General features: G+C 42.3%; 3 protein-coding genes across 3 annotated transcripts in view; 2 read left to right on the top strand and 1 right to left on the bottom strand.

The window, feature by feature from the left end:
- The window catches only part of rhbdl1 (rhomboid, veinlet-like 1 (Drosophila)), a 54,061-nt gene extending 48,619 nt beyond the window's left edge, over positions 1-5,442 (top strand). The window contains exon 8 of the mRNA XM_085416130.1: positions 544-5,442. Within this exon, the coding sequence (XP_085272256.1) occupies positions 544-815 (272 nt within the window). The 3' untranslated portion in view covers positions 816-5,442. The remainder of the gene's footprint in view (positions 1-543) is intronic.
- A 103-nt stretch (positions 5,443-5,545) lies between these two features.
- Positions 5,546-8,353, bottom strand: LOC146663378 (uncharacterized). The gene is made up of 6 exons (XM_085416128.1): positions 8,236-8,353; positions 7,939-8,088; positions 7,594-7,687; positions 6,326-6,485; positions 5,986-6,138; positions 5,546-5,812 (listed from the first exon to the last, which is right to left on the bottom strand). The coding sequence occupies exons 2-6, from the start codon at positions 8,061-8,063 to the stop codon at positions 5,631-5,633; spliced, it is 714 nt and encodes a 237-aa protein (XP_085272254.1). The 5' UTR covers positions 8,064-8,088; positions 8,236-8,353; the 3' UTR covers positions 5,546-5,630.
- Positions 8,319-18,019, top strand: wdr24 (WD repeat domain 24). The gene is made up of 10 exons (XM_085416125.1): positions 8,319-8,374; positions 10,077-10,561; positions 11,001-11,178; positions 11,322-11,994; positions 13,364-13,476; positions 13,565-13,689; positions 14,042-14,146; positions 14,265-14,602; positions 14,780-14,964; positions 17,395-18,019. Exons 2-10 carry the CDS (start codon positions 10,081-10,083, stop codon positions 17,561-17,563), a joined length of 2,367 nt encoding a protein of 788 aa, XP_085272251.1. The 5' UTR covers positions 8,319-8,374; positions 10,077-10,080; the 3' UTR covers positions 17,564-18,019.
- Positions 18,020-18,081: the final 62 nt, after the last annotated feature.

The following is an 18,081-nucleotide window of genomic DNA, read 5'->3' as shown; positions in this document are numbered from 1 at the left end:
AAAATTTCTGAGGAATGTTTGCAACCTCTTGTTGAATCTATGCCATGAAGTGTTGTAGCAGATCTGAAAGTACAACCCAGTCCTAGCAGACTAGTAGAATGCCCGGTCATATAAATGCTATCATGTCAAACTCAGGATGTTACTGGTCCCACCTAAGAAATGCTCATTAAATGACTTCCTTTTTTGACTTTGAATTGTTGTTGTTTTTTAAACATCTTTTATGAATTGAATAAATTAGATATAATGTGTTATTCAGTGTTGCTGATAGCTGGAGTTTGTGACCTTTGAAAAGAGCCAGGCCAGCTGTTTCCCTCATGTTTCCAGTCTTTTTGCTTAGATAAGCTCATCAGCTGCTGCCTGCACCTTGCATATTTATCAACAGATCAATCAGAGACTGGTATCAGTCTTCCCATCTAACTCGCTCTCCTTCACAAGTATGTTTCCCAAAATGTGGACTTTGATGTGGAGATGATTTCCTCACAGCTGCAGTAATGAGCAGACACCGATGTGACAAATATGTCTTCTCCCCTCTTCCCTCTGCAGTGAGTTCAGAGGTGGGTCGTGCAGTCTGGCTCCGTTTCTCGCCGCCGTTGCCCTCCTCCGGACCGCAGCCCAGCTTTATGGCACACCTGTCGGGGGCTGTGGTCGGCATCAGCATGGGCCTGCTGATCCTGCGCAGCTACGAGGAGAGTCTGCAGAAACAGTGCTCCTGGTGGGTCATCGTCTTCTCCTTCATCACCTTCCTTCTCTTCGCCATCTTTTGGAACATCTTTGCGTATGAGCTCCTGGGGGTACAGATACCACCTCCCCCCTGATGATGGGCCCCACCCTCCCCCCTGCGGTCATATACACGGTGACTTCAGAGGTTCCCCTTCGACCATAGTTAACTTTACATTTCCTCTCAAGTTCGACCCAAATGAAATCATCTAAACTAAAAATCGACCAAGAATCCTTTTTACAAATACTTTGCAAATCAAAGAAATATGTCTCTTTTATTAAAGAGGGATTACAGTAGCAAGACGTACAGGTGAAAGGTCCTCAGATCCATTTTGAGGAGCCTAATATCATTTTTATATATATATATATATATATATATATATAAATATATATACAAAAAAAGCTCATCCACATTACCAGCACTAACCTTTCAATGAGCATTTAACCATTGTGCTCTTTTACTATCAGAAGCTTTTTTTTTGAAAAGCAGTTTTCGTCACTTATTTCTTTGAGTGCATCTCTCATTCATGTAAAAACCAAATTAGAAGAATCTGAGCTCATGACATGTGCCTGGGGCGGAAAGGAAGATGAATTAAAAAAGGATGAGAGGTGAGAGATTGGGATCAGCCGCAGCAGTGACGCTTTAAGCTAATAAGGTGTCGGTGTTTTTCGCTTAGAAACGCCTCAATCTGTGCCACAAATCAGACCCGCCAGAGAGGATTTTAGGAGAAATTTCAGGAAATGCTTGTTTTGTTTTTTCTTTTGTTTTTTAAAGGCAGCAATAAAAGCCCACAAAAGCAGTTAAATCTAAGCGTCAAGATAATGTTTTCGTTTCATTTTCAGCTGAGAAATGTTACAACTAGCAGAGCTTTTCCCTCGAACTGAGCTGCCATGTAGGACAAAAAGAAACCAGTTAAAAGTGATGAAAGAAATTTGTTACAGGAAGAAAGAAAAAAGGAAGGAGGAGGTTTTAGATTCATGATTTCTTACCTAACGTCTGTCATTTTCAAGGTTAGAAAAATTTCTGTCATTTTTCGCTTCACGGAATCCTAAAAACAAAGACGGACGTCACTATTTCTGTATTATTTCCTTGCTAATATACCTACACTGTGGATACAAAAACACACAATGACATCAACACGTGGAGGTGGGAGATTAAAGTGACCGCGTGACAGGAAGGGAAAGAAAAAGATGAGAAAACGAGAGCTGAAGTTTCCTGGATGGTCATCACTTCGGCGAGCGAACTCGGACTTCAGCCACCAACTTGCTAAACGCACCATGTAAAATATGCCATGTCATGCTCTGTGGCGCTCAGCGAGACAAAGACACACACACACACAAACACACAATCTTCTCCTCTTTGTCTTTGAGAGTAGCCGCGGCCTGATTCTGCAGGTCATTGTGGGCAAACTGAGGAGAAAAACAACACAAACACACACACTGGCCTGTTCTCGCTGACAAACTGAACTGGGGAGGGCACGAATGTGTCATCACCTGACCTCTGACCTTTGTTTCCCAGAGGGCATTGGGGTCTCTATGTCAGGCCCGGTCGATACCTCAGTTTCTCATTCTTAGGGACTGTATACATTTGTAAAGGAATGTACCTATAAAGAAAAAAAAGTGTTATAAGTTGTCCCCGTTTTTCATTTGATCGTGGATGTGTATATTGTATGTTCATAACCAAGAGTATATTTATTTGTATTTTCCCCCCTCTTTAAAGGGGAAAAGAGAAAAATGGTGCAAACAAAACTAATGCTATGATTGTTGTCCTTCTGATGACTCCTGTATGGCTTTGATCCTCTGAAACACAGAGAGGCAGAATCCCCCGGGTTTGTTAGGCGACCACCAACAAGTCGAGCTCACCTGGTTTTATAAATCTTCAGTGCTTTACAAAATAAGCCATAGAAAGAACTAAAAGGAGACGGCAGAAGTAGAGGAAGAAAAAAAACGAGAGAAAAAAAACACATTTGTTGGTTTGAAATGCGCTGACTGGTAGCTTCTGTTTAGACTTCGTGTGTGTGTGTGTGTGTGTGTGTGTGTGTGTGTGTGTGTGTGTGTGTGTGTGTGTGTGTGTGTGTGTGTGTGTGTGTGTGTGTGTGTGTGAGAGAGAGAGGGAGAGTGATGAAAAATGATATCCTCTTTGTGAATATTCAGCAGGTGAAATGAAAAGAAGACACTCCTGTGATACCTTGGACTGTTTGAGATATTTTCATGTAGCTAGACTCATTTTCTTTTTCCTTTTTATTTATGACTTGTTCGCCAATTCGTTTGCAGCCAATGCAGCTTAATTCTGCAAGTGCCCACATCTCCCAGACTCTCTTCCCCCTGCGGCGTGCGGACGCTTCTCCGTAGTTCCTCTTCTGCAAATAACAAATTATGGACAGGGCTCCTGTCATATATTTTATCTTCTGAGTGATTCTGGCTTTTTGGAAAGTGGAGGCGAGGATGGCAATTATATTTACTCAATGCTACGTTCCATTTTTCAGTCTTTCAATCAATAATTCATTTGGATGTCCACTGGCTGCCTGAGGGAGGAAAAAAATTTTTTTAGCATTTGCCAGTCTTGCCGTCCTCAGCGTTTGCTTCCACATGAAACTGTCAGTAGTGACAGAGGACTCCATGTTAAATGAGGGAATGGGTGTTAAATAGCCATAATAAGCCATTTTCAGATACATTTAAACAAGACAAGGTCAGCCAGTAGTTGATAGCGATGTATCCCTGATGGAAACTCTTGTGTTGACTAGGAAATATTACTGCTTGAGATAGCAAAGATGTGTTGATGAATAATGCATACATACCCTGTTAGCCTATAATGAAGATAAAGCGGATGCCTGAGAGGAGGTTAATGTGCCTCTTTAACTTAAGATTCATAGGAACCCGAAAGGGTTGTAAAAAGGGCTAGTCAATGGCTATGTTTTTGTAGAACACGTCAACTGTGAATATAACCACTCCCAGAACTAGATGCAGGAACAAAGTGAAAGGCTGTACAAAGTGAAACGGCTAGTGTTTGAATTTATTTATTTTAAGAGCAAAGCGTTCGATAGCATTGGCAGGAAAAGAAAAAACCAAGTAGGAGAGAAGTTTTTAGGATTAATTTACCAGTTTCCTGTAAGCCAACTCTCCTGGCCCCTGAGCCTGAGCCAACCGCAGCAACAACACACCTGGATTCGCCTCCTTAGATGCCCCTGCTTTACATCCTCCAGCTCATCTTAAAGGAGAGGACACTCTAGCTCTGACAGCATGTGACAGTTTGTGAGAGACACCTGAAGCTTCCCCCATCCTGACCCCCCTCCCTGTGCAGAGTAGGGCTGATACATGGTTGCTACGACGACGAGAGCGCGAAGCCAGACCCTAAACAGGATGTCTTCCTTTAATAAGTGGATCTGACAAGGCGGCATGATGTTAATTTAATTGCTGTCGTTAGGTGACGTAGTTGTTTTTGACAGTCGACAGGAAGTCTCTGTGAGGGATGGCGCGAGCAGCCAATAATCCATCACTACAGATGATCCACGTCCTCCCCCGAATTGTCTCAAAATGGTCACGATGACTGCGTTATGAGATCAGGCTAAAAGTTTCTACTCGCCTCATTCAAAATGCAACTTTATAGCTTCATACTCGACACTGGCTGTTTCTGACTTCTTGGTTTTTGTCACATGTGTTTTGTTTCTTGTTTTTGCACTTCTTATAATGTACTTAACTGACACGTTGCTGTGTGCCATAGTCTCATTTGACATAATCATTCTTCTGAAGCTTTTTTCCTTTAACCTTCTTATGCCAATCCATCGTGCTGTACGCCCAATGCCTTGTTACATATATGAGCTCAAAGCAAAGCACCAGGCAGAAAGGCTGCTTCGCCGACAGCCATCTACACGACGATGCAGAGAATCCATAAGAGACGGAAACCACAGTGCAAATATCCGTGTGTCCAGTAGCTCCTCTGAACTGCTGTGTGCCACAACAGGCCGGCCAGGTTGCCTTTTCTGTGTGTTTAGTTCTGCTTAGATATAGCACTGTAGCTGATCTACAAACAAGAGTGAGTGGACATTTATATTTAAACCCTTAGGAGACTTAGTAAAGGTTCTTAAAGGGCCCCAGAAGATATTTAGTTTGGATTTCTCACATTAATCTCAATATTGATACAAAAGAAAATGATAGTCAGCGCCCACCTAGCTGCTAAAATTTAAGATACACTTGCAAACCACACAGTCATTAGTGAAGTCTGTCTTAGAGTACAGATGGAACAAAAGGTGGAGAGGAGGGAACACTGCTGAAACCTCATTTTCTAGCTTTAGTATGATCGCAAATGCTGAGCCACACGATATCATGCAAACATGTCATTTCATAAAGCAAGAGTTGAACCCCTCCCACAGTTTAGGATGACAAAAGTCGTACCTGTGCTGCTCTGGTAGTTTCTCATGAGCTGCTTACTCGTATCTATAAAATGGTGCCAAGCTTACGAGGTTCAGCCTCTCAGACCCAGACAAGAGGTTGTACCAACACAGCGTTTACAAAAAGAACAAGCAAGAAGAAGCTATTTTTTTTCCTCTCTGTCAAGAGGAAATTGAAGGACAGCTAAATTTACCTATGGATAATTTATATCAAAGTCCTCATTAATGATTTCACAATCTATTGTACTTTTTAAATGTTCTGAACGGAACCATTTTCTATTGTGTATATATATGAATATATTTTGTTTTATTTTGTACTGTTCATTGTACTTTGCTTTAATTTAGAAACAATATAAATAAAGAACAATACTGTGGCAACATACTACTGCTTTTGACGTTATTTAACCGAGACACGTGATGGATTAGTCGATCCGCAACACTTTACCACAAAAAGGTTTTATTATCATTTTGGAAAAAGGAAAAAACTACAAATTTTAAATCGGCATTCATGTAAAATGTTCGGTTTTATGCAGATTTGAGTTTCTTTGTTGGTCTCTGGTCAGCTTCACTGTCGGAGCACTTCTTCCCCGCTGCGCTCCCCCTCACATCGATGTCCTTTAGAAGTTGGAGCTGCAGCTGTGTGGCAATGCTCATCGCCCACAAACACAGCTCCAGCCTGTGGGGCGTCCAGTCCTGCAGCGGATCCACTGAGGGGCGAGAGGCAATACAAAAGCTTTTTGGTAAAGCACTTTTACATAACACGACCATTCAAATATATAATAAAGGCATTAAAACGGCACATTAAACACAGGCCAATGTGGTATTTTAATGAGTAGTGTCTATACTGCAGATGACGACGTAACCAGCTTGGTGTCATTACCTCTGTTTAGTTTTTCGGTCCTCTCAGTCATCTTTTCCAGGTACACTGTGTAGTGCTTGGCGGTGTACTGGATGGGCTTCAGTCCCGGTACGCTCTCCATGGCTTCATCAGACATGAACGCAGCCTGTTCTGGAGCTCCCGCTGCTAACACAGCTGGAACAAGATGGACAGTCAGCCTCAAGCTACGCTGAACGCACCCATCGAGTGCATATACTTTTCTACACAGAGTACAGAGAGTTACAGCCTACTCAATCCAAGCACTGTTCTGTAAACTTGGAGAGGATCACAGAGAAATTTTCATACGTTTGTCTTCATATCCCAGAAAAGATAGTGTGCCGACCTGAAGCAGTGGCTGGACCGACTCCTTTCAGGGAGCTGAGCTCTGCGATGGCGGCCTGCACGTCAGGCAGAAGGGTGAAGGCCTTTCTGGAACATTTCTCCACTTCGTCCTCGCTGTTGGAAGCCACCAGCTGCTGCAGCCTCGGCCTGAACTTCCCTCTCTGCAGACAAGCCCACAGGGCCACTCAAGGACACATCTGATGAAGAGAGTGCTTTAACACTCTTCATGCTATTTCAAAGCTATACTACGTGTTTGAAGGAGTAATTACTGGTGCATGTGGTGAAATGTGTGAAACAGATGCACTTGTTAAGGAAGCAAGTGCTAAGGAAACATACAGAAGTACTCAGACTTTTACACACACTCACTATGGGCATAAATGTCATGGTGATTTTGGATTTTTAATGATTACTTTGAACTGTTGTTTTCCCAGGATATAATGATTGTACAGCATACATCTTTAATGATTTTAAAAAACAAGATCTGCCTCAAAGTCAGCACTTTCAAACTCAACTGAAATTTGTAGCCACCCACATGGACCAGCCAAATGCCTTTTAAAGAAAAGTTTTACGGTCAGTCAAGGCAAAGATTGAGCTATTTGATGACAATGACAAGAGCACAAGAGGTATGTAAAGGTGAGGTTATCTTATGCTAGAGATTTCTTCCTGTTAAAAGGAATTTTTTGTTTCCCACTGTTGCCAAAATGCAACAGTGGGAGATGAGAGAGAGAGCCCCAACCATCATATGATGGTTGGGGCTCTCTCTGTTTTCTTTGTATTATTGTAGAGTCTTTAGTTTACAATATAAAGTGCATTAAGGCGAATGTTGTTGTGATTTGGCGCTCTATAAATAAAACTGAATTAAAAAGCAGGGACTGTGCCAGGAAGCCAACTAATTTAAATGAACTCTACCAATTCTGCCACGAAGAGTGATTACATATTCAGCCAGAATTATGCCAGAAGCATCTTGTTGAGGTTGACATTTAACCAAATATTAGTGGGGGTGTGTGTATAACCCTGACCCTGTGTGGGCAAGTGAAAATCCAAAATAATTTCAAACTTGTACACAATGTTCTTTTTTTTTTTAAGTCAATAAACGATGATGTACTATGTGCAATCATTCCACCCTGGAAAAAAGAACAGTCCAAAGAAATCATTAAAAGCCCCAAATCACCATGACATTCAAGCCCACAATAAAGGGACGTAAACCTCTAATCACACCTGAATGTCAAGTTTTCATTTTTGATTTGGAGTCCAGAAATAATAACTCACAGTGAGCTTCCACTCCATCAGTTTCTTTAGCTCTGATAGAGAGACGTGTTTGTCAGGCCGACTTGAAATCAGTGAGGGCAGCTCCTGTTGGTACCTGATCACACAGACACTGATTAGGATCTGTGTACCTTTCATCCTACAGTCAAAGCAAAGCCAACTCATCCAAGTTCAATTCAATTAAAAAAAGCACATTCAATTTTAAATTAACAGTCATCAAGAGGAAATGGTGGTAAAACCAGGTCAGAAGGTATCCACTATACAACCCCAACTTCAGGTCCGCTCGCAACTTTCTGGAGACCTTTAAATCGCAACTGACATGGATAAAAAGGTGGAATAGGGGATTACCACCGCTCAAGGTCCAGCAGCTTCCCAGGTTTCTTGACTTTGGCCTTGGCCTCCACTACATCCCAGTATTTCTCATACACTTCCCTCCATGCGCCTGGCTCCTCACACGCAAACAGAGCGCTCATGACAGCAGAAAGCTCACACCATCACCTGCAAACACAGAAGCATTTATTTCACACAGCCAAATAAATAAATAACATTGAGCTTAACAAGTGTTGCTTTCGCCCTAATGTATTGCGGTGATTCAGAAAATATCACCTTTATTTTGAAGTACACATGACACAAAAACAAACCCACCCAGATCGTTTCTAACGTCTGCTCAGTAGTAAGTTTTTGCCGCGTGATGGTCGCTTCTGTTATTTCAGACGGAAATCCCGCGAGATGATAACAAAATACTACTTCCGGTGCTGCAAGAAGGCGAGCTTCACAGCACAAGGTTTGTTCTTAGAAGTTGTTGTATTTTACTTTATGCGCGTGAATTTTCTTAATCTGATAGCTTTTTAAATTATCTGTCAGACTGTTTAAATACTTGTAGCGTTTGCGCTTTGTCTTTACAGACCTGCTCGGCGACTGGTGCTAGCCAGCTAGCACTAGCATGTCATTCCAGTCATGTTTATGGTCAAAGTACAGAGAGTTCTGCAGCTTGTGGCCAACTTAGCAGGAGACGCGTAAACTATAAGCCAATTACTAGTCACAAATAGATGTGTAAAGACAAGTTTAGAAGTAACTATAAACACCAACAACACGTGGCATTAAGAAGGTGAACGGTTAAAGTGTTAGTATGCATAAACACTAGCCACATTGCCAGCTAGTGTGTGTTTATGTTACTTGGTGAAGTAAATCACGTGAGCACCAAGCGGCTACAAGTCGTAAGAGGATGAGTAGATCAAACAAACTCACAGGGTGAGCTTGTACTAAAAGCAGGATACGTAAGAGTATTTAGAAACTGCATGCACTTAAAGCAATAACGTGTCGGGTAGTGTAACTACACTGCAACATTTCAGAATGTCATTGCATTCTATAAACATTCACCGGCCACTTTATTAGGTGCACCTTGTTATTATCGGGTTGGAACCCGTTTCTACTTCAGAGGTGCTTTAATTAAAAGTGGCATAGAGTCAGAAGGTGCTGAAAACATTTCTCAGAGATGTTGGTCCATATTGACATGATAGCATCACAGAGTCACTGCGGATTGAACAGGTGCTCTAGTACACTGAGATTTGGTGACTGTGGAGACAAAGTGTGCCAAAAAAATCCCCCACGCCGATTAGACCTCCATCACCAGGCTAAAGCTTTGATACAAGGCAGGGTGTATCCATGCCAAATTCTGACCCTACCATCTAAATGTAAAAGCAGAAATTGAGACTGATTTTGTGAACCTGGTTGAATTTGAATTGTATCCTCAGTTTCCTGTTCTTTTATGACAGCAGTGGTACTCACAGTTAGTGGTCTTCTGCTGCTTCAAGGTTCGATGTGTTGTACATTCAGAGATGCTCTTCCGCATGGTCTAGTTGTGTTGGGCTGTTATTTCATATACTGTTTCCTTCCTATGAGCTCACACCACTCTGATTATTATCCTCTGACATCAACAAGTAATTTTCACCCAGAGAGTCACTCACTTGGTAGTTTTTCTTTTTCAGACCATTCTCTTTAAACCCTAGAAAATCCCAGCTGGTCAGCAGTTTCAGAAATGCTCAGACCAGCCTGTCTGGCACCACCAACAATGCCACATTTAAAGTCATTTAAATCCACTTTCTGTCCTATTCTCATGCTCCGTTTGAACTGCAGCTGGTCATCTCCAAGAAAACAACATGCCTCAGTTCACTGAGTTGCTGCCATTGGCTGATTAGATATTTGCATTAATAAGCTGTTACACATGTTTAACTAACAGATGACATACATATGACACAGGTTATTATTGATTTGTGACATGCTGCCACCCAGTCTAGAAAGTGCTGAATGACTCTAACTTATTATTTTGCTTGAGTGCCACCTGCTGGTGGAGTCTAACAGCCTTATTGTAAGTTTGTATTTGTAGCTCTATACCTAATGCCTCATGTCACATTAACTGGGTTTGACCTGATAGCGGGGACAAAGTATATTGTCTTTACTATTATTGTTATTATTTTTTGCAACAGAAACATGGAAAAAATGTCAAGGGTCACCACAGCTCTTGGCAGCAATGCGATCAGTGGCAGAACCATGTTCTGCCACTTGGACGCACCGGCTAACGCGATCAGCGTGTGCCGTGATGCCACGCAGGTGGTTGTAGCAGGACGGAACATTTTTAAGATCTACGCACTCGAGGAGGAGCAGTTCGTGGAAAAACTGAATCTCCGCGTCGGCCGCAAACCGTCGCTGAACTTCAGCTGCGCCGATGTCATGTGGCATCAGATGGAGGAGAACCTGCTGGCCACGGCGGCCACCAACGGGGCGGTGGTGACGTGGAATCTGGGGAAACCCTCTCGCAACAAGCAGGACCAGCTATTTACTGAGCACAAGCGCACCGTCAACAAAGTGTGCTTCCACCCAACAGAGGTTTACATGCTGCTAAGTGGTTCACAGGACGGCTTCATGAAGTGCTTCGACTTGCGCAAGAAGGAGTCTGTGAGCACTTTCTCAGGTAATTTAGTTTGCAACAACTCTTTCATGTGTAATGTAACGTAAGTCTTTGCATGAAACAGTAGCGCTGTTTCTTCTTAATATGTTAAGAATATGTGAAGTGAGAACTTTACAATGCGTACACTACAGAACTCCCTCTATACTGACACCTTTGATGTCTGTGGTTCAGAGCTGTAAAGGGTTGGATTGCTGTAGTTGTGGTAGAGAGATACAAAATGTAGAATTTCTCACTAAACGGTGAAAATAAAATCATGTAATTAAAGAAATACTTTTTTTTTTCTTTACAGGAAAAGAGTGATTTAATGAAGAAGGAGTTAACTCCAGTTTTAGACTAATGACACTGAACTAATAACACTTTTATGGTTCACCTAATGTAATGAAGTCTTTCTCACTTATCAGAAGTAATGATGTCATCCCTTAACTTCCCCTGTTTCTTCTAGGTCAGTCAGAGAGTGTAAGGGACGTCCAGTTCAGCATGAAGGATTATTTCACATTTGCCGCATCCTTTGAAAATGGCAACGTGCAGCTGTGGGACATTAGACGACCGGACCGCTATGAAAGAATGTTCACTGCTCACACCGGTCCGGTGTTTTGCTGTGACTGGCATCCTGATGACAGGTAAGAAAAGAAATATGAGACACAAAATAAAAATTTTCAGCTTTTCCTTGCTAACATGTTTCTTGTAACCTTGTAGAGCAGTAGACCCATTTTTTGAAGCCTGAATTAACACAGTTGTCGCCGTTCACCTCATTTCATTTTAGGGGTTGGCTGGCAACGGGGGGCAGGGACAAGATGGTGAAGGTTTGGGACATGACCACTAACAGAGCCAAGGAGATCTACTGCGTCCAGACGATTGCTTCAGTGGCACGAGTTAAATGGCGACCTGAGAGAAAGTTTCATTTGGCCACCTGTTCCATGATGGTGGACCATAACATCTATGTGTGGGACATCCGCAGACCTTTTATTCCCTTTGCTACCTTTGAGGAACACAAGGATGTGACTACTGGAATTGTGTGGCGACACCAGCATGACCCTCATTTTCTGCTCTCTGGCTCTAAAGACAGTACGCTCTACCAGCATATGTTCAAGGATGCCACACGTCCTGTGGACAAGGCTAACCCAGAGGGCCTGTGCTTTGGACTGCTGGGTGACTTGGCTTTTGCAGCCAAGGAGAGTCTAATCACCAGTGATGCCAACAGAAAGCCGTACCCCGGAGGCGACCGCCGCTACCCCATGTTTTTCTTCAAGAAACCCGACCCGACAGAACAGTTTGCACATGTGTCCAGTGCTCTCAGCGTCTTTGAGACGGACTTGGACAGTCACCGCATGGACTGGTTTGTCAAGACGGCACAACTCTACCTCCTGAGCGGGAAGCCGTTTGCTGAGTTATGTGATCACAACGCCAAGGTGGCCCAGGAGCTTAAAAGACCTCAGGTCAGACCGATCGGCACAGGAACAAATCTGTTATGTACTGCTGTTTGTTAGTGATATGAGACGTGTAATGCAAGAGATTTATATATTAAGCTATTGAATATTTTCTGTTCAGTAACAACATCAGTGTTGAAAAAACAGATTTTTTTTCTTCGGCTTGTATTGGACGACATTGTGAAAAAGACTTTGGTCCTGTTAAATAATATTTTAGATCATAGTAAATTGGGCGATAGAGTAGCTGGCTGTGTGGAGTTTGCATATTCTCCCCTTTCAGACTGAAAACATGCAGGTGAGGTTACATCAAGGTTCCCAGTTGGCCATAGGTGTGCATGTGTTAACCCTGCAATGGACTGGTAACCCCACCTCTCACTCCAGTCCCACTATGACTCTGGAAGAGAGCGGATTATGCTAAATTTTGAACAATTGGATTAGCAGTCTCCTGTTAAAAATATTCATAATATCATAGAATATTCAGAAAACGTTTGTATTTTTACATCTAAAAAACTGGAACCAAAGGTTGTTAATCACTGAGACTTTTAAAGATTAATCCTTTGAGCTCAGATCAGACTGACTGTTCCAGTCACTCACTGCATCATTAAATACAGAGTAGATTATAATTTAAGAAAGGGGGTTAGAGCAGGAGTGTCAAACATAAGGCTCAGAGGCCAGAATCAACCCGCCAAAGATTCCAATCCGGTACACTGGACAGCTTTGGAAAATAAGGAGGAAGGCATAAATTTTGGAGTTTTAATTGTCTTTTAATACGCTTTTCAGCTCAGCTTTACCAAAGTAATTAAGTAATAGATGATTTTTTGTTTTTTTTAATGATCTACTGCAAAATTTCTGCAGTTAAAAAAAAAAAAAAAAAAAAAGTAAGACAAAAAAACTGGATATTTTCTCTCTTAAAAGAAACTAATTTTTTTCTTTTTCTGTAATTTTACACATTTATATCTTCCAATTATAAATCATCCTAACATTTCCTTCATTTACCACAGCAGAATTTTTTTGTCATGTAAAAATATTGTACAAATTTCTCCTCTTTTCTTATATTCAGCTATCTTAGAGTTTAACTATGTAGTTAAACTTCATGCTGATGGAAAGGCGAGTTTCACTGGCCTTGTAAATGAGTTTGCGATTCCTGGCTTAGAGTAATTGAGTCGTGTTTCATTCATTCTTTTATGAACATATTGTCTGCATTATTTAAAGTTAGGCCATATTAGCACACTGTAAGTAACACAAATGAACCTGTTGGATCTGTAACATAACGCTGAAATTGTTGCTGTGTTCCCCTTTAGGAAATACTACTGCAGTAACTCTCATTTGTAGTATATTTGCCGTGAATAATCACTTTTTTTTTGTATTTAAACCAAAGGTTTCCACTACATGGACAATGCTGAGAATAATGTTCTCTGACCCTGCAAACCTCGCTACACCCGGTCCCAACCACAACCTCGGTAAACTCGGCACCTTGCCTTTAATGAACAGGTAAACAGAGTTTTTTGTGCTCCATTCATGCGTACGATTATAGACTGAAAGGTAAAGTTTGTGTCTGTTGCTTTTTTGTTTTTTTTAGTTTCAGTTTGAAGGAGCTGGGTTCAGGGATGGGTGCGGAGAGCAGACTGGAGCGCAGTAAAGGTGAGAGCAGGCAGGACAACATCCACCTGGAGCCTGGGAACTCATACATCAGCAATAATGAAGGTGAGCTTTAAGAACGCTTGAGAGGCAGATCTGTGTGGGTTTAATTGGCACCAAAGTTATGTTCGCATGTGTCTGTGTCAACCGGACTTGTCACTGAACAGCCGTCTGTGGCGATGGCACGCAAAAGAAATCACTGTAGCGATGATGGTGCAGTATTTACAGAATATTAAAAAATAAGGTTATTAGTGAGGATTAATCTGTATTGTTTGACTTTGACCATCATTATATGATCTGTCAAAGCATTCTTGTCACGTCTGAAGTACGGTCCAAACCCAAAGGATGTAGGCAAGTGGTTTCTTAGTAGTTCTTATAAACACCAACACTCATCACATTCAATTCCATTTTCTTCCAGAAAACGAGGAGACGGAAGGCAGCGAGGGCCATCCTGAGTATATGTTCGGCGATGCCGAGTTGGATGACGATGACCTCTATTCCATGGAGCACGACAACCAAACAGGTCAGTCACAGCGTCGCCTGCTCAGTAAGGGGTTGCCGATGTCAGCGCCTGCTATTTATAACAGTCTTCCTGCTCGGCGTCCTTTTGTCTCTTATCTGCGCCTCTATCGTTTCAACAGAGGAGCAGGAGTACACGCTGCCCCAGGAGGCCTTCCAGCTGCGCCACGAGATCGTGGATAACCTATCCGCTCCGGAGCACCTTCAGCAGGACAAGGCCGACTCCCCGCACGTCAGCGGCAACGAGGCCGAAGTCACCTGTTTGACACCCATCGAATCTTTCTCTCTCATCTCCATCTCCCAGCCGCTCTTCAGTCCACATCTGCCCGCCAGCTTCTTCTGCCCCATTGTGCGGGAGATGCTGAGTTACTACGCTGAGCAGGGCGATGTGCAGATGGCCGTGTCGGTGCTTATTGTTCTGGGGGATCGGATTCGCAAAGAGATCGATGACCTCACCCAGGTCAGTTAGTGAAACAAAAAACAACAACTCTGTTTTGTTAAATGTTAGAAACAAGTGAAATTTAGGCCTTTTATATGACTTTAAATTGTATTTGTAGCTTAAAAAACATCCAAGGTTAGCGATACAGTGACAGCACGGATTTCAGTCTGAGCAGTTACTTTTATTTTTCCGTTTCAGGAGCACTGGTACATGTCCTACATAGACCTGCTGCAGCGATTCGAGTTGTGGAACGTGTCCAATGAGGTCATCAAACTGAGCACGTGCAGCGCCATCACTTGCCTGAACCAGACATCAACTACACTTCACATCAACTGCAGCAACTGCAAGCGACCAATGAGCAACAAGGGCTGGATTTGTGACAGGTATGAACACTGTGGCACCGTTTCATTAAGGTGTATGTGCTGAAATAGTTCTGGGATGGTGTTTTGGGTTCGTATGGTCAGGATTAATTGGACCTGTTCCCAGTGAGCACTGGACTCTGGCTGGTTACCGATTCAGTTCATCAATAGAATTTTTAGTTGCTGTCCACTTTGGTGCCTCCATCTCTGCTTTTTGCAGATGATGTGGTTCTTCTGGTTTTATCAGACGATGACCTCCAGCTCTCTTTGCAGAAAAATGTGAAACGGTGTGAATTAGGGCTGCCACAAACGATTATTTGGATAGTCGACTAGTCACCGATTATTTTTGCGATTAGTCGACTAATCAGATCATCATCCATTGGATGTAAAAGTACAGCTTATTGCACCAGCAGCATCTGCTCTAATATAACTATCATTAGCTTACAGCTTGAAGTGTTTAAGGTCTGTGCTAACTAAAAATAAAGACAAGATGATAGTTTATTAAATTTTAATGAAATTTGCAGATTGTTTCGGTGAAGTTTAATAAACTCCTTGCTATCTAAAATATAACAGGACACCGGAGTAAATTCTGGAGCATCTCACACTTCTGATAATCAGCTGTCTGCTTGACGTTTATTCAGCTGTGTAAAAACTATAACTTTAATCTCAGCCAAACCGATTTACTCAGGAACAAATAAAATACAAAAAAAAAGCCAAACAATAACATTGTTAAGTTATCTAAGTGACTTATATATCATGTTTAACCTGAGTAGCGAAAGACAGCGGTGGGTTTGAAAATGATTTGCCAGGAGTCCGGTGTTCTCACGGCGCTAGTGAGCCTAGCCCCCGGCTCGCTATCGAGCTAGTGGGTAACAAACGTCTCTGAAAACGTCGGAGCGCTTTTGAAAATATGTGGTGTCTTGATAAACTGAGCAGATATTTGAGGTTTACACAGCTACATTCTCGGCTGAAAATATGTTAACCGTTTATTTTGTGACCCAGAAAGAATAATAAGAGTAATATTAAAACTAACTAGCTGCCACCATTGTTGGAAACTGAGCTGGGCTGCGCTATGAATTCTGGGACACAGCTTCTTCTTCTTCGGGGTTTAACGGCAGCTGACATCCTTGTACATGCAGTGCTGCCATCTTCTGTTTCAGTCCGTTATTACACTCTTAAATCCTGCTACTCATTCCTGCGTCTTTTGGGATCTTACAAAGCTTCAAACGACGCGTCGACTATTAAATTAGTCGTCGACGATTTTGATAGTCGACGTAATCGTGACTAGTCGACTAATCGTGGCAGCCCTAGTGTGAATAAGAATTAGCGCTTCAAAGTCTAAGGCCTCGGTTTAAATACCTCAGTGTCTTGTTCATGAGTGAGGGGAGAGTGGTGCAGTGACTTCCAAGTGTAGTGCCGCATCTGCTGCATCAGTTGTGGTGAAGAGTGAAGCTTTAGATCTCTGTTGCTACTTTAACCTGTGGCTACAAGCTCAGCGTGGTGACTGAAAGAATGACATTGGGGACAGAAGCGATGTAAATCAGTTTTCTCCAAAGGGTGGCTGAGCTTGATCCTTAAAGGTGGGGTCAGAAGGGGATGTTGAGCTGATACTCCTCCACACTGAAAGGAGTGACTTAAAGTTCGAGCACCTAATAAGGATGCTTCCTGGACGCTTCCAGATAAGTGTTCGGGGGGTGTCCAACCTGGAGAAGTCTTAAAGTGACCATAATTCCCTTACCGTTTATTAAAATGAAAATGGTTTTAGAAAGATGATATTTACAGGGTATTCGGTGCATCGTGGTAACATAAAACATTCACCATGTATCACTGTCTGAACACAGACAGAAAAATCCACCTAGATTTTGCCCTGTGTGCAGAGCAAATTGTGAGAAAATTTGAATGGTTCATGAAAGATGAATTATTTTGTAATTTTACAGATTACAAAATAAGTCCAGGCAGCCTGTATGATATTTGGGGGATCAAATGGTTAAGGTGGAAATGGGAGTAAATATCAAGCCTTTGTCTACAAGCTCCTCTGAATTTGGAAGTTATTATTTATATTAAAAACAAGAACACCATTTTCATTATTTTAAATTGTAATTTTCTTATGCTTGTCTGGAACAGGGCTTTCTTTTAAATGAGACATTGAGTTTCAGTGATATTATCTGTATAAATAAAGGTTTTACAAACTTGTCTTAAAGCAACAAAACTGCTTCTTTTTTCTCCTTTGGTTAGGAAGAATACCTGCTTGGCCTAAGTCTGTTATTATCATCATCATTCTGATTTAATAAAGACCACTAAAAAACCCAAACACCTATAAGTGATAGGGCAGTATGGACCAGTGAGTATACTGGGTGGGTTCCAGAGTTGCAGCTTGTATGTGCTGCGTGAGTGTTGGTTTCTCACGGACTGACAGGAATGAGCTCTGACAGCTGCCGTGTGTCTCTCCTTCAGGTGCCACCAGTGTGCCAGTGTATGCGCCGTGTGTCACCATGTGGTGAAGGGACTGTTCGTGTGGTGTCAGGGCTGCAGCCACGGTGGACATCTGGAGCACATGATGAACTGGCTCAAAAGCAGCGCTCACTGCCCTGCCGGCTGCGGTCACCTGTGCGAGTACACCTGAGCTGCTCACAACTACTGTTAACACAGCTGGTCCTCTGTGGGAGTGCGGGAAAACACACACACAAACAGCCAGACAAGATGTCTTTATCCTTCTACGTGGACCTGGAGTGTTTGCTCACCAGGAAAAAGGAGGACGGCTTTGAAGTGAGCTTAGACCAGAAAGAATCAGAGGTTTACATGTGTCTCCTGGACGGCTACGCAAGAACAAATACAATCACGTGTTCGCAAATGACGTTTGATTCTGTTTGTATGAGCAGAAGTTTATATACATGGATGCTGCTTTTTACAGTTTTTAACCCCAAATACTGCACAGGAAGAATTGTTTGCTCTTCTTCCTCTTTGTACATAATGTTTATTTTGAAGTACTGTAGATATTGGTGCATTAATTTATACTGGAGAGGAAACCTCTCTGTTCTAGCAGTATGTTAAAGCAATAAATACTAAATTGACACGTTGATTCTGAAGTGCTCATTATATAGAACATCCAATCTCAACGAGTCGGCCTGAATAAGCTCACAT

The sequence above is a fragment of the Rhamphochromis longiceps genome, linkage group LG8 (genome assembly GCF_057381845.1).
Source record: "Rhamphochromis longiceps isolate RC_006_pf linkage group LG8, R_longiceps_female_GT1.1, whole genome shotgun sequence".
In the NCBI taxonomy this organism is placed as follows: domain Eukaryota; kingdom Metazoa; phylum Chordata; class Actinopteri; order Cichliformes; family Cichlidae; genus Rhamphochromis; species Rhamphochromis longiceps.
This window is presented reverse-complemented; position numbering and strand designations above follow the sequence as displayed.

Bases quoted from the DNA above. Each gene is read 5' to 3' on its own strand.
- LOC146663378 (XM_085416128.1), bottom strand. From the start codon at position 8,063: ATGAGCGCTCTGTTTGCGTGTGAGGAGCCAGGCGCATGGAGGGAAGTG. The intron at 7,688-7,938 runs GTAATCCCCTAT...CTGTGTGATCAG, and splicing joins CTGCTGGACCTTGAGCGGTG to GTACCAACAGGAGCTGCCCT. The intron at 5,813-5,985 runs GTAATGACACCA...CTCGCCCCTCAG, and splicing joins GACCGAAAAACTAAACAGAG to TGGATCCGCTGCAGGACTGG.
- wdr24 (XM_085416125.1), top strand. From the start codon at position 10,081: ATGGAAAAAATGTCAAGGGTCACCACAGCTCTTGGCAGCAATGCGATC. The intron at 10,562-11,000 runs GTAATTTAGTTT...TGTTTCTTCTAG, and splicing joins GTCTGTGAGCACTTTCTCAG to GTCAGTCAGAGAGTGTAAGG. The intron at 11,995-13,363 runs GTCAGACCGATC...TTTAAACCAAAG, and splicing joins AGGAGCTTAAAAGACCTCAG to GTTTCCACTACATGGACAAT.